At 43.9% G+C, this 14,672-nt stretch overlaps 1 protein-coding gene across 1 annotated transcript in view; it reads left to right on the top strand.

Annotated features, from left to right (window-relative positions):
* The window catches only part of ATRNL1 (attractin like 1), a 968,544-nt gene that overhangs the window by 129,602 nt on the left and 824,270 nt on the right, over window positions 1–14,672 (top strand). Inside the window, exon 2 of the mRNA XM_073595827.1 lies at window positions 12,428–12,511. Coding sequence (XP_073451928.1) covers window positions 12,428–12,511 — 84 coding nt within the window. The remainder of the gene's footprint in view (window positions 1–12,427; window positions 12,512–14,672) is intronic.

Genomic DNA, 14,672 nt, shown 5'->3' with positions numbered 1-14,672 from the left:
TAGACATAAAATCGCATATAGACAATAAATCTGTGTATATACAACCATGGGACATGGGTAGGTACAATTATGCATCTTAATCCCCCAAACAAGATAAAAGTCATGTGAAGTAAAAAACATCTGAAAATTGGTCAATGTGTGTTTGATGCATCAAAGGTAGGCCCGATGCTGCGTTTCATGGACTTCAATCCACTCTTCAGGAGCCGGATGCATCTAAATTCTATAAAAGATGTATAAAAAGCAATATAGTTTCATGGGTCTAACAAAATCAGCAGAAAAAGGGGGAAATTTGGGCATAATGGGCCATGCCAAAAAGGTTACTCACATGATAGCCGAAACTGGGACCGTGCGACAAAACAAAGCCAGGGGTGAGCCATGGAGCCTGGCCTGGGAGCTGAGAGGGGGACCTCAACGAGGAACACCGGACCGCACACACCAACACCCCACAGTGGAGGGGACTTCTATAATGTAGGAGATATATAAAATGTATCTATGATCATACAAGTAACAAAAAACTAAATGATATAAGCTGTGGATATCACCAGAGTGATTGAAAAAAGCACCCGGAAGATTACCTTGGAGAGTACATATGATGTTGAAGCCACATAGATGGGAGGGGATCAGGGTGTACATAGGTTGTATCAGTACCATCTCTGAAGACCATGAAGCAGGGAGTGAGATGCAGCCCCAGTAAGGAACGCCAGCTCCCCCTCAGCGTCACGCAGGCACGACACAGTGGAGCAAAACCTCGGCGAACGCCAGAGAAGCTCACCGCATGCCAGCCCAGCTGATATACCGGACGTCTGTGTGTGCAACGCCTAACCAAGGAAGTCACATGCACAGTGCCGGGGCGTGGCGCCGATGCACGGTGGAAAGATCCACCCAGCCACCCACCCCCAACCCTGTGGAGGGGAGGTAGGAGGGCGGACACCAGCATGCATCGCAGCTCCCGGGAAACAGGACATCTGCCCACCCACCAACAATGAATCACACAGACCCAGTCCGGCCACAGGAAGTGAAAGATGTATGAAGTGGTGCAAAATCAAAGTATGTGAACTGTCAGTGCAATGAACGTTCCATATAAAGCATGCTGAATTACAGCTGGACTCGGGAGGAATCCACCATAAGAGAGCGATGGGCTACAAACATGAGCATCATATTTTATAACAAGGCCCCCCCCTCACACAGGGCGTACGAATCTGAACCGCATGTAATAGCCATGTTTACCTGCACTCGGCATGTACAGATGTTCCATGTATCCCGGTGCAAGCAGTTCCATTGCTGACAGTTGGGACAGCCTGGGGTCCCACACAATATATGGATACATACGCCCCATGTGTACGAGGCCTTATAGAAATATGAAGATTATTATTTTTGTTAGACATTTATATGAATCAGTCTTCAGCAAGTAGGTGTATTATTATGATTTAGTATTATTTTTATTATTATTATTGTTGTTATTGTTATTATTATTATTATTCCTTTTTTCTTGCCCTTTAATTTGGTTCTATTTTGTTAAATCATGTGAGATGGGCACATCATTTGTCACGAAAAGGTCCCGATGCTTCAGTTTTGAACCGATGCTGACAGGGACAGTGTCAAGTATTTCAGGAGAGGAGAGTTAGATGGAGGAAGGAGCAGAGTCCTCCAGCAGGGTAGAGTATTGCAGGAGAGGAGCGTTAGATAGAGGAAGGAGTAGTATTATCCATTAGGGCAGAGTATTTCAGGAGAGGAGAGTTAGATAGAGGAAGGAAAAGAGTCATCCATTAGGGCGGAGTATTTCAGGAGAGGAGAGTTGGATGGAGGAAGGAGCAGAGTTCTCAAGGAGTACAGAGTATTTCAGGAGAGGAGAGTTAGATGGAGGAAGGAGCAGAGTCCTCCAGCAGTACAGAGTATTTCAGGAGAGGAGAGTTAGATAGAGGAAGGAGCAGAGTTCTCAAGGAGTACAGAGTATTTCAGGAGAGGAGAGTTAGATGGAGGAAGGAGCAGAGTCCTCCAGCAGTACAGAGTATTTCAGGAGAGGAGAGTTAGATAGAGGAAGGAGCAGAGTTCTCAAGGAGTACAGAGTATTTCAGGAGAGGAGAGTTAGATAGAGGAAGGAGTAGAGTCATCCATTAGGGCAGAGTATTTCAGGAGAGGAGAGTTGGCTAGAGGAAGGAGCAGAGTTCTCAAGGAGTACAGAGTATTTCAGGAGAGGAGATTTAGATGGAGGAAGGAGCAGAGTCCTCCAGCAGTGCAGAGTATTTCAGGAGAGGAGAGTTGGATAGAGGAAGGAGCAGAGTTCTCAAGGAGTACAGAGTATTTCAGGAGAGGAGAGTTAGATGGAGGAAGGAGCAGAGTCCTCCAGCAGTACAGAGTATTTCAGGAGAGGAGAGTTGGATAGAGGAAGGAGTAGAGTCATCCATTAGGGCAGAGTATTTCAGGAGAGGAGAGTTGGATGGAGGAAGGAGCAGAGTTCTCAAGGAGTACAGAGTATTTCAGGAGAGGAGAGTTAGATGGAGGAAGGAGTAGAGTCATCCATTAGGGCAGAGTATTTCAGGAGAGGAGAGTTGGATGGAGGAAGGAGCAGAGTCCTCCAGCAGTGCAGAGTATTTCAGGAGAGGAGAGTTGGATAGAGGAAGGAGCAGAGTCCTCCAGCAGTGCAGAGTATTTCAGGAGAGGAGAGTTGGATAGAGGAAGGAGCAGAGTCCTCCAGCAGTGCAGAGTATTTCAGGAGAGGAGAGTTGGATAGAGGAAGGAGCAGAGTTCTCAAGGAGTACAGAGTATTTCAGGAGATGAGAGTTAGTAGATGGAGGAACGAGCAGAGTTCTCAAGGAGTACAGAGTATTTCAGGAGAGGAGATTTAGATGGAGGAAGGAGCAGAGTCCTCCAGCAGTAAGTAGAATTTCTGGAAGCATTGGTTTTATGCATTGTGTGTGGTTGGGTGGACATGCTGGGAGTTGTAGTGCATTATCTTCTATCTGTATATTTGTGTGTCGGTCGGTATGAAGAAGGGGCATCATGCAGGCTCTCTGCCAGCCTCCTTGTAGCCGGATCCTGTCCTGTGTGTCTCCAGTGTGGGTGGAACAGTTGTTTAGGATCTCTGCCAACATTAGCACACAAGTCCTGTGTGTGGGCTCCTCTCACCCCTCCTGTGTACATTATTGTGACCCCCCCCCCGATCCTGTAAATCACAGACCAGCCTGGCGTCCTTCTCACTGCTCAGGACAGGATGGTGCCTCTGCCCACACCAGCATGGCTCTGTATGGTTTATTCACATTTCATTTCCGCTCACATTGTATTCAGACTTTGATAGTAAGTGCAGATACAATCTGGGATTTATAATAACTGAGTAACATTGCATTTGGATTTTCATCAGGGAGTTCAATTATCCAAAAAAAAGACTGACTGCACTCCAAAGAAAATTGAAACACTGGTAACTTTATTCAGCAGGACAACATGAACAGAAAGTCCCTGCCTGGGACTGACGCGTTTCACCCACAAAGGCTGGACGTCATCATAGTGGTTACGCTTCCAATTAACTTTAAGCAGACAGCTGAATACGCATTTGTAAACCGTCATTCTGTACAGTCAGTCTAACGATTTAGACAGCCCTGCTAGACACGTAGATGACCTCAATGTAAATCCTGAGATGACCCAATCATGTAAATCCTGCTTCTTGTGCAGTTCTTGGCTGTGTTCACAAATGTCTGACACAAATCTGCCCCTGCTGGAGCCTCTCATCTTGTGATTTGCTACAGAGTTACAGTGTTGCAGTCCGATCATCTGAGGGAGAGAAGACTGAGGAAATGCTTCCTCCTGCCTGCAACAGACTGATGACATCATCTCAGCCTGGGCAAAGTCACTGAGTGCAGATAAAGGACAGCTTTTAAAGGATAGAAGATGGAGCTTTTCTGAGAAATTGAATTACAATAATAAAAAGCATTTTCTACGACTGCCTGAAGTCGTTACATTTGACGTTAAATCCTGGTGTTATGGTATCAGCTAGCAATACACCAGTATTGCTTTAAACTATGGCTGGTTCTCTCTCACATAAAAGTAGTCCCATGGGCAGATTCACCGCAAGGTCACTTTTATAAGCGGCGGGCCCGGCCCCCCCCCAACCCCTCCCACCGCTTCCTAGTTGTTCCCAGGCTTTCCTGACCCATCGGTAAAGCCCGGGAGCGATCCGATGTGGTCATTGGCTGGGATATGTGAGGCCAAGATGGCCGCCACTCGTCTCTATGCCCTTGGAGGTTTGGAGTGACATCTGATGTCACTTCCGGTTCTCGGGCCATAATACGGTTTTTTTTTTAACCGCTTGCCGACCGTTGCACGCCGATATACGTCGGCACAATGGCAGCAATGGGCAAATGGGCGTACCTGTACGTTCCCTTTAATTGGCGGGGTTAGTGTGCCCGTGGGATCCGCGGACTCTGTGTCCGCCGGTCTCCTGGCGATTGTGTCACGAAGCCGCAGAACGGGGAAGTGCCTGTGTAAACAAGGCATTTCCCTGTTCTGCCTAGTGTCATGACAGAGATCTACTGCTCCCTGTCATCGGGAGCAGTGATCGCTGTCATGTGAGTTGTAGCCCCTCCCCCCACAGTTAGAATCACTCCCTAGGACACACTTAACCCCTTCAGCACCCCCTAGTGGTTAACCCCTTCCCTGCCAGTGTCATTTACACAGTAATCAGTGCATTTTTATAGCACTAATGAATGAATGAATGAATGACTTGTATAGCGCCAACAAATTGCGAACTGAATCGCCTCAAGGCGCTTGTTCCATCCTGTGTTATCCTGTTCTTAGAAGAGGTGAGTCTTGAGCTTTTTTCTGAAGGCCCAATGGTTTTCTTCCATGCGGATGTTAGTGGGTAGACCGTTCCATAGCCGTGGTCCTTGGATTGAGAATCTTTGTTCTCCTTTTGATTTGAAGCGGGACTTGGGGACGAGGAGGAGGTGTTGGTTAGTTGATCGGAGACTGCAATTAGGATTATTATCCTATTATTATTTTCGCGCATAGGTAGTGGGGTGCGTTTACTTGTATGCATTTGTGGGTGAGGCAGAGGGTCTTGAATGTGATCCGATCCTTTACGGTTAGCCAATGCAGAGTCCTCAGGGATGTGGAGATGGATTCCCAGGGTTTTTTTTCCGTTATCAATCTTCCTGCCATGTTTTGGATGACTTGAAGGCGTGCAATCTGGTATTTAGGAAGTCCTATGTAGAGGGAGTTTGGGTAGTCGAGTCGGGAGTTGATTGTTCCAACTACTGCTGCTTTGTCCTCTTCTGGGATGAAGGGGATGAGTCTACGTAGCAGGCGGAGGAGATGGTGAGATCCGCTGACTACTGATCCTATTTGTGCATCCATTGTCATTCCTGAGTCGAAGATGACTCCGAGACTTTTGTCTTTGGTGCTTGGGGAGATGGTCTGTCCAAGGATGGTGGGTGGTGTCCATGGAGTCTTGGTTTTTGTATTTCGGTTTGCTTTGAGGAGGAGAAATTCTGTCTTGGATCCATTGAGTTTGAGGGAGCTCATGGTCATCCAGTCATCTATCAGTGTGAGACACTAATCGCTGTATATATGACAATGGTCCCAAAATACTGTCAAAAGTGTCCGATGCGTCCGCCATAATGTCGCAGTCACGATAAAAATTGCAGATCACCGCCATTACTAGTAATAAAAATGCCATAAAACTATCCCCTATTTTGTAGACGCTATAACATTAGCGCAGATCAATCAATATACGCTTTTTGTGATTTTTTTTTTTTTTTACTAAAAATATGTAGAAGAATACATATCGGCCTAAACTGAGGAAAAAAAATGTTTTTTTTACATATTTTTGGGGGATAATTATTATAGCAAAAAGTAAAAAATATTGAATTTTTTTCAAAATTGTTGCTCTTTTTTTGTTTATACTGTAAAAAATAAAAATTGCAGAGGTGATCAAATACCACCAAAAAAAAGCTCTATTTGTGGGAAAAAAAGGACGTCAATTTTGTTTGGGTGCAGCATCGCGCAACCGCGCAATTGTCAGTTAAAGCGACGCAGTGCCGAATCGCAAAAAGTGCTCTGGTCAGGAAGGGGGTAAAATCTTCTGGGGCTGAAGCGGTTAAGCAAAAGTAAAAAAAATAAAAAATTCTTTTGATTTTAAAGGTAAATGAGAGATGTGGGGTCATGGCCCCAGATCCCTCAAAAAAGAGTACCTGCCATGCTTATTTCTATTACAAGGGATGTTTCCTGCTAATCACAGGCAGTGAGGAGGAAGAAGGGATGGGGCTGAGCTGCACTCTAGAGACACACAGAGGCGGCTCGAGAGAGAGCACACACTAGTGCCCCCATAGCAAGTGGCTTTCTATGGGGACACTCAGCAGGGAGGAGGAGCCAGGAGTGCCATCAGGGGTGCCCGGAGGAAGAGGCTCATGGTCTGCTCTGTGCAAAACCATTACACAGTCCAGGTAAGTATGACATGTTTGTTATTTAAAAAAAAATGTATATTTTATAGTGGTGTTTACTTTAACTTTATCAAGTGTCTCTTTAAAAATAAAACTATGGTCCTATGGGACATCACAACACTTTTCTTCAAAAGTTGTCACATACCAGCTGAAATTTGAAATCAGGCTCACAGTGTGGAATGCCATCTCTGGAAAATGATGGGTAGATGAAGAGATTCTTAGGTGGCTCCGGTTAGTGGTCACCAGTTGTTGTAGAGTATAGAGCAGAGAGAAGAAGTGGCATTGAGCAGAATCGGGAGAATTATTGGATCTGAGGAATGGTGGGAACACAAGGGGAGGGTCACATAGGGAGGCACATTACATTTCAAATGTTTTGTCAGGTAAAATAGTTACACGAGGGGGGGAATGAGGTTTCAGGAAAGTCCTAACAATTTAAACTAAGGGGTTTATTTATTATTTATTTATTAAAACTGGAAAGTGCAAAATCTGGTGCAACTCTGCATGGAATCCAGTCGGTGTCCAGGTTTTATTGTCAAAGCTTAATTGAACAAACAAACTTTAGAAGCTGATTGGCTACCATGCACAGCTGCACCAGACTCTGAGTACTCCGGGTTTAGTAAATCTACCCCTGAGTGTCAGGACGATCAATTTAAAGGGGGTCCCTGGTACCCAGCGTAATGTTAGAGTGAACTGTCTTCCTTACCAACAGAGTTTTCATTCTGATCGGCCACTTTGGAGGTTCAGGTCCACTTGCAGACAGCTCGGCTGGTTCTGTGACATCACCATTTTCCACCGCAGGTAAAAGGAACCTGTATTCCCAAATGTACGTAGGCTGCTAGTTGCCTGGCCAGTGTGCAGATCCAATGTCTTTGTTGCTTTGAATTACCCGACCTGAAACAGCAGCACTGATTACAAGTTCTGCCTTTCCTCCAACTTCACTGGCTTCCTGCTTATTCCCTGTCGGTGACTCCAATCCTTGAGTCCAGAGACAGCCTTCCCGTAATCGCAGTCTGCACGTTTCTATCAGCACAGGTTTCCTTTAAGTGGCACACCCAGGTGAAGGTGCAATCATCGCTCTGCTTTCTCCTCCTGTCGATATGCTGTCAGTGTTAATCCTCGTACACACGATCGGATTGTTGGCCAACAAAACCATAGAATTTTGTCTGAAGGGCGTTGGCCCAAACTTGTCTTGCATACACACAGCCACGCAATTGTTGGCCAACAATTACGAACATAGTGACCTACTACATGGTTTTTCAGCTCTTTAACGCCACCCTTTGGGCTCCTTCTGCTAATTTTGTGTTAGTAGAAGTTTGGTGAGTGTTGAGTTGCGTTTTTCATTTTGTGCTTTTTGTTTTGCGCTTTTCAGTTCGTTTCTGAACAGCTGTTCGTCAACCAGACATGCTGCGGAATCGGAGGAGATAACGTGTTCTTTATTATTGGCCTTGGAGTTATTGCTTTGACATTTTTTTTTTTTTGGTTGAATAATGATTTGATTTGTTATAGTTTTGGATAAGTTCTATTGGCAGATAGCATGTCTAATTTTATTTTTTTACATTTTTTTTTTAATGCACAATAAAAAAATTGTGTAGAATAATACTTGGCTATGTGTTTTACCTCAAATGACATTTTGGGAGTCGGCAGTTACATTTTAAAAATTACAATGTAAAATTAACAAGGGACACCAACATAGTTGTATCTTTGATCTTAGAAACCGTGGGATAATGGTGTTGTGGTAACTTATTTGCCCAAATAAAAAAATAAAAAACATAATAATATTATTCTTGAAAAAAAAAGCCTTGGAAAATTTGTTTGTAATAACTCCATCAGTATCACCAGCAGAGCACCTTCATTATTATCCCATTAAAGAAGAAGAGAATTGTGCGCTGCATTTGGAGATTTCATAATTTGCCACGTCACGAATGTTAATTCTCCATTACGAACGCTAATTTACAAGGCCGACCGCTTCTGGCTTGTCCGTGCTTCCGAGAATGCATGTTTGTACTTTGGACTTTTGTCCGACTGACTTGTGTACACACGATTGGAAAATCCGACAACACACATTGAAATTTGAGAACCTGCCATCCAACATTTGTCCACGGAAAATCCGACAACAATTGTCCGATGGAGCGTACACACGGTCGGATTTACTGCCAACAGGCCGCCATCGAACATTTCTCGTCGGAAAGTCCGATCGTGTGTACGCGGCTTTAGATTGACAGCACTGTACAGAGCAGCGGAACCCTCATTGATGCAGAGCGCTGCCCCTCTCTCTCCCTTTCTGAATCCTGCTGTGCAGAGGATTGCAGGAAGCTGATATAAAAACAGATCAGGGTACTTAAACAAGCAATATGGAAGCTGGTATTCCATCATTTTTTTTTTGCAATATATAACTGCATTAGATGTCAATTTATTTTTCTTTCTCCCTCCAACAGTCGCAGCTTTCCACCCCCTGCAGGGACTATAAGTGCTTTTCAGCTTCACTGCCCAGCTCCAGAGCCGCACACCCGTGCCAGCTGTGTACCTCCATTTTCCCTTCATCTCATTTTCTGTCATTTCTAAGTGCCGCGCGGGGAGGCCTTCTGAGTCGGTACAGTAGACGCTCACCCGTCAGATGTCAAACGTGGCAGGGAGCCAATTCTGCCCCCTTTTTCACGCTGTGAATTCTTTCATTAAACCGCACACGTGCGCCGCGCCTGGACACCACTGCCGTAATGCGGCCTAGATCCCCCGCTATTGTTCACTTCTCCTCTCCGCAGATTGACGCACACAGCCGGGGTGAAAGTGGTCGTTAAGGAATTTGGTGTTTGGTGACTTGCCAAAATATTGTGCTGCCCCTCGCTGGATGATTTACCAAAAATCTAATTAAAGTCACTTAATTGATTATGTGTGTGTGTGCGGCATCAGGACCCCGCCTGTCCATCACCACATGAGAGAAGGATTTCCTGGAGGAAACAATGAAGGAAACCTCTTCATTGCTTTATATTACTGAATAATGGCCTGAAAATACGTTCCTCATCAACAGAGAACCACATCCGTCTCTGCAGGAGGAGCTTACACTGTAATGCCTCACCACCGTCACACACTATTAGTATTATTATAATAATTCATTTATATAGCTCTGATATATTCCGTGGTGCTGTACAGAGAATACCAAGCCAATCACAATAGGTCCCTGCACCAGAGGAGCTTACACTCTAATGTCCCATCACAGCCACACACTATTATTATACGTTTATATAGCTCCAGTACATTCCGTAATGATGTACAAAGAATACTGAGCCAATCACAATAGGTCCCCGAACCAGAGGAGCTTACACTCTAATATCTAATGGAATGGTATGAGCAAGTGTATAGGAGCCAGGGGCGGACTGACCATTGAGCCCCTCTGGCACTGCCCGAGGGCCCTGGGCCACTAGGGGGCCCCATGAGAGTTGCCAGCCTCAGTAAAACCAGGGACAGTATGTATAAATCTGTTTTTTTTACATCTGTCTGTGTATACTGTGTGTACATGTATGTGTATACTGTGTGATTGTATACTGTGTGTGTGTATACTGTGTGGCCCCATAATCTCTGATTTCCTGGGGGCCCAATAATCTCCTATTGCCCGGGGGCCCCATGAGTTATCAGTCCGTCCCTGATAGGAGCCAGCCGGACTGGGAGGGGCTTGTCCCCAAGGTAATATCACGGCAACCTTTGATTAAAAACGTGACTATCATAGCTCCCAACTGTCCCTGATTTCGAGGGACTGTCCCTGATTTGCAACAACGTCCCTCTGTCCCTCATTCCTCCTCATTAGTCCCTCATTTTGGTCTGATCTATATAGTTGTATAAAAAAAAAAAAGCACTTTTTATCTTTCAAGAAGTGTTTCCCCTGTGCTAAACCTTTCATCCAATTTCTTAATTGCTACATTTGTAAATTTCAAAACCAGTATAAAGGAATAATAGTAGTAAAAAAAAGCACTTGTGGGTTAACTAATCTTCTTCTTTTTTTTTTTTTACGTATAATTCTCCTTTAAGGGGGCGTGGCAGGGGGGGCCTATGCCTACATACATTTGCTAACAGGTGTCCCTCGTTCCTATCTCAAAAGTTGGGAGGTATGACTATCCTGACTAGGAATGAGTTTATACCCCCCGAGGATTTATGGGTCTGGTTAAAAAGGGTTTGGAGAAAGTTGTGTCCCTTGAAGAAGATGATGGATGATAGGGCAATCTGGACGGGTGGTCGTGTCAGTGAGGTTGAGTGTGTGTGGAAATGTGGTCCAACATTTGCCTTCCTCTGCCTTTATTGGTAGAGATAGGATTTACTGTCTTCTACCCTGGTCAACCTAAGCTGTGCCATAAATGTGGAGCCAAGAGACATTTCTTCTCTTCCTGTCCAGACCAATGTCCTTTGTGCCAGGAACTGGGGCATCTGGCAAGGGACTGAAAGATCATTAAATGTAACTTAAGGCCCATACACACGATCTGACTTTTTGACACCAAACATGCAAATTAGCTGTTTTAAGGCAACATTCGTCCGTGTGTACGCTCCATCGGACAAACTTTTTCGTTTTTCATCGAACAAATGCTGGCTGTGCGAACAGACAAACTTGGCGGCAACAAAAGTCCTATGTCGGCAAGTCCGATTGTGTGTACACAAAACCATCGGACTTTAGTACAAAGTACAAACACGCATGCTCAGAACCAATGCAAAAGATCAGACAACAATACAGAAGTTGACCAAAGGGTGGCACCGGAGAATTGAATGTCCTCTTTTGAAGTGTCGTCAGTATGTTGAAACGTCACTACGTTCGTGTTTCTTGCCTAAAAAGTCCTGCCGTGTGTATGCAATACAAGTTCACGGCCAACGCCCTTTGGACAGAAATCCACGGAAAAGTTTGTTTAAAGTCCGATCGTGTGTACGAGGCTTATTGTGATAAGGTTGGTCACCCTTATAGCCAGTGCCCTGAGGCTTTGCACAATAAGCCAGAGCTAGTGAGTGGAGGAAATCTTCTGTGTGGATAGGGAAGAGTCTGGGTTGGCTGAGGTTGTACCAGGGGACCATAGTGTCCTCTGTCCCGTCAGAATCGGTGTCTGTGAGGTGTCGGTGTCCCCCCAGTTAGTGTCACAAAGTATGGCGATCAAGTCTGTGTCTGAACCTTTTGTTTCTTCTAGAGTAGTGAAGGGTGCTGGACCAGCTTGCATGGAGAGAAACCCTTGCTTGCCAACAAGGGTTTCTCCACCAAGTACTAAGTCGAACTGGAACTCAATTTATAACATTTGTATCATGTGTTTTTTTTTTTTTTCTGGATTTTTGGTTGATATTCTGTCTCTATCATGTAAAATACACCTATAATAAAAAAAAATATACACCCTTAATTTCTTTGTAAGTGGGCAGAGGATCAAATAATTATTTTCCCCACTGTAGAAAACAATCGTTTTCTGTGTGTCCTTGTAGGTGACTCACATTGATCAGGTGCAGGAAAATACCTGTCACTGCATATAGTGTGAACAGGTTCTTAAACGGGTATAAGGATCCTTATTTTAACAAAAAAAGGAAAAGAAAGAAAAAAGAAATACAAAACATGTATAAAAAACAAACAAACAAAAAAAAAGGGGCGGACTCATTGGACCACTCAGTGTTTTTTCTGCCATTACTTTTCGATGTTTCTATTTTCCACCACGTTGACTGTGATTTTAGCTTCTTATTGAACTCAGCTGGAAACAAATGTCACTTTTTTTTATCTTTAAGCAAAGATCCTAGTGTGTTTAGCTTTGTGAATTCAGCCTATTTTCTGTGATATGAATGGTGATTACAAGTGCATTGGGGCAGCACATTGGGAAGAGTCGTATAAACTCCACACCGATGCGCCTGAACGCAGCTCAATGTTTTAGGTCTGTTCTATGTTTTTTTCAGTGGAGCATTTAATGGAGGAACTAAAAATATTGTACAGATCGATCAATGATGCCGTCTTCCTTCTGTAATAGTAATCTTGTGACGTTTCTGTTTTCCAGGTTGACAGAGCCTTCAGGATTCCTCACCGATGGACCAATCAACTACAAGTACAAGACAAAGTGTACATGGCTAATCGAGGGATAGTGAGTATCTGCTGCATTTCTTGATTACCCGCTGCATGTGGAAGTCCATCCAAAAGGAATATTGAGTCAGGGGCTGGTTTTGTATATCTGTGGAAGGTATGATTACTACAAAGCACTGAAATGCGCCATGATATGCGCTTATGTACTACAATTTAATTTGCAGCGTTGGTACTTGTGGAACAACCATTTAACAGCCAGGGCCACCACAAACTCCTTTTTCTGAAATATTTTGTCAAATTTAACAAGCAAAGGCTATCATATAAATTAAAAGCCAAAACTAACCTTGGCGCAGAGCTCTAGGAATTTCCCTAATTGTAAGGCTAAGTTTAGAGTCCCTCCCCTGCAGCTGAAATCCCCACCCCCGAAGAGTCACCTGTAATTGCTAACAATAAGGCTGATGTATACATGGAGAAGAGCTTTAAAGGCTTTGTGGACCTTAAGGACTATGTTTCATAGTTCACCCATATATACGGTAGGGTGTAACATGAAGCATGGTTGTATACTGCATCCCCAAGACTATTGAATAGAAGGTGCATCTCCTCTGTTATACATACTAGGACTATTTTGGAAAGGAGTCAGTTAACCCACCAGCATGTCTTTGTGGTGTGGGAGGAATTCGGGGTACCTGGAGGAAACCCAGGCAAGCACATGCAAGCTCCATTCAGGATTTGAACCAAGGACCCCAGTGCTGCCATGCAGAGTTGCTAGCCACTAAGACATTAATACATGCATGTCCACTTTTTTGCACATATTTCTGCTGGGCTCATTTACTATATTTATTTAATATGAATTTAATAAAGGTGTTTATACCAGCCTTTCTCAACTGGGGTGCCACAGCTTGTGCCATCTGGGTTGTCAAGGGTGCCGGGCTGCTTCCTGTATTTTTGCATACCATCATGCACTTCCATGGTGCAGGCGAGATGCTAATGCAGGGTGGGCGGCATTCAGGGCAGCCCACCATTTAGAAGGGGGACAGAAGTCTGTCTCCATTTATACCTGGTCTGCTTTCTGCCCACTGACATGCCGCCGCAGCTGTGCTGATTAGACATGTGCGATTAGTTTTGTTAGGAGTCAAAATTTGGACAAAATTTTCTTCAGAGATTCGACGTGTCTGAAAGTCTGAATCACAATCGTAACAAATTTCAACGAATCTGAAATAAATTATAACAAAACAACAAACTCATTTACATTCATTTGTTTCATTCGGATGACATGATGCGATAGTTTAAGCCTTTTGTTAATGTTTGAAGCATGCAAAATAACGTAACAATATAATGAATGATTCAAACTTATTTGGATCCATTTAGTTTTTATGTTGCATGAACATTTTTATAAAAATTGTATTACATATGAAATGGAAACATATTGGAATAAATTCAGAAAGGTATAAAAGTGAAATAAAATGATGATTCCTACTTATCTTGTTTGGGTTGGATGGAGGTGGACCCATCAGAATCTCTGAATCCTAACATAGCGAATTAATCAAAAATTCATTTTGTTCCGTTCGTTATGTTATGATTCAGAGATTCTGATGGATCTACCTTCATCCATCCCAAACAGAGTGCATAAGTAATCTCTTGAAATTACTGATATGGGAAACTGTGGGGACCAAGGGCTCTGATGTGAAAAAGGGGGACTGAGGACTGTGTGAAGGGGTGGGAATGAGCACTCTGATGTAAAGAGGGGGTGGGAATTAAGGAATCTAATGTGGAGGGTATGGGGATTGAGGATGGATGATGGGAAGGGGGTTGTTGGGGGAATGAGTGAAGAAATGTCATGAGCACACCAAGGATTCCTTAAAAAGGTCCAAAGCTTTATTTTTGTGGTCACATGATAAACATACGGAAACTTCTCAGAGCCACGCAAGGGCACTTCATCAGGCATAAGGACAAAAGGGCCCTGCATGGCTCCGAAACGTTGCCGTATGTTTATCGTGTGACCACAAAAATAAAGCTTTGGACCTTTTTAAGGAATCCTTGGTGTGCTCATGACATTTCTTCACTTTTTTTTTTTTTAATCAGGAAAAAGTTTTATTGAAATGTCACACAAACTCACTTACAAACAGTACAGTCAAGGTACAAAAACATATTTTTTTACATTTGCCAGTAGCAAAATAGACTGCAGTTGCATTATACAGAAGAAAAACACGAGTCTTCCCATC

This window comes from Aquarana catesbeiana, linkage group LG08 (genome assembly GCF_042186555.1).
Source record: "Aquarana catesbeiana isolate 2022-GZ linkage group LG08, ASM4218655v1, whole genome shotgun sequence".
NCBI classification, from domain to species: Eukaryota; Metazoa; Chordata; class Amphibia; order Anura; family Ranidae; genus Aquarana; species Aquarana catesbeiana.
Note: the sequence above shows the minus strand (reverse complement) of the source record. Positions and strands in the feature narration are given on the sequence as shown.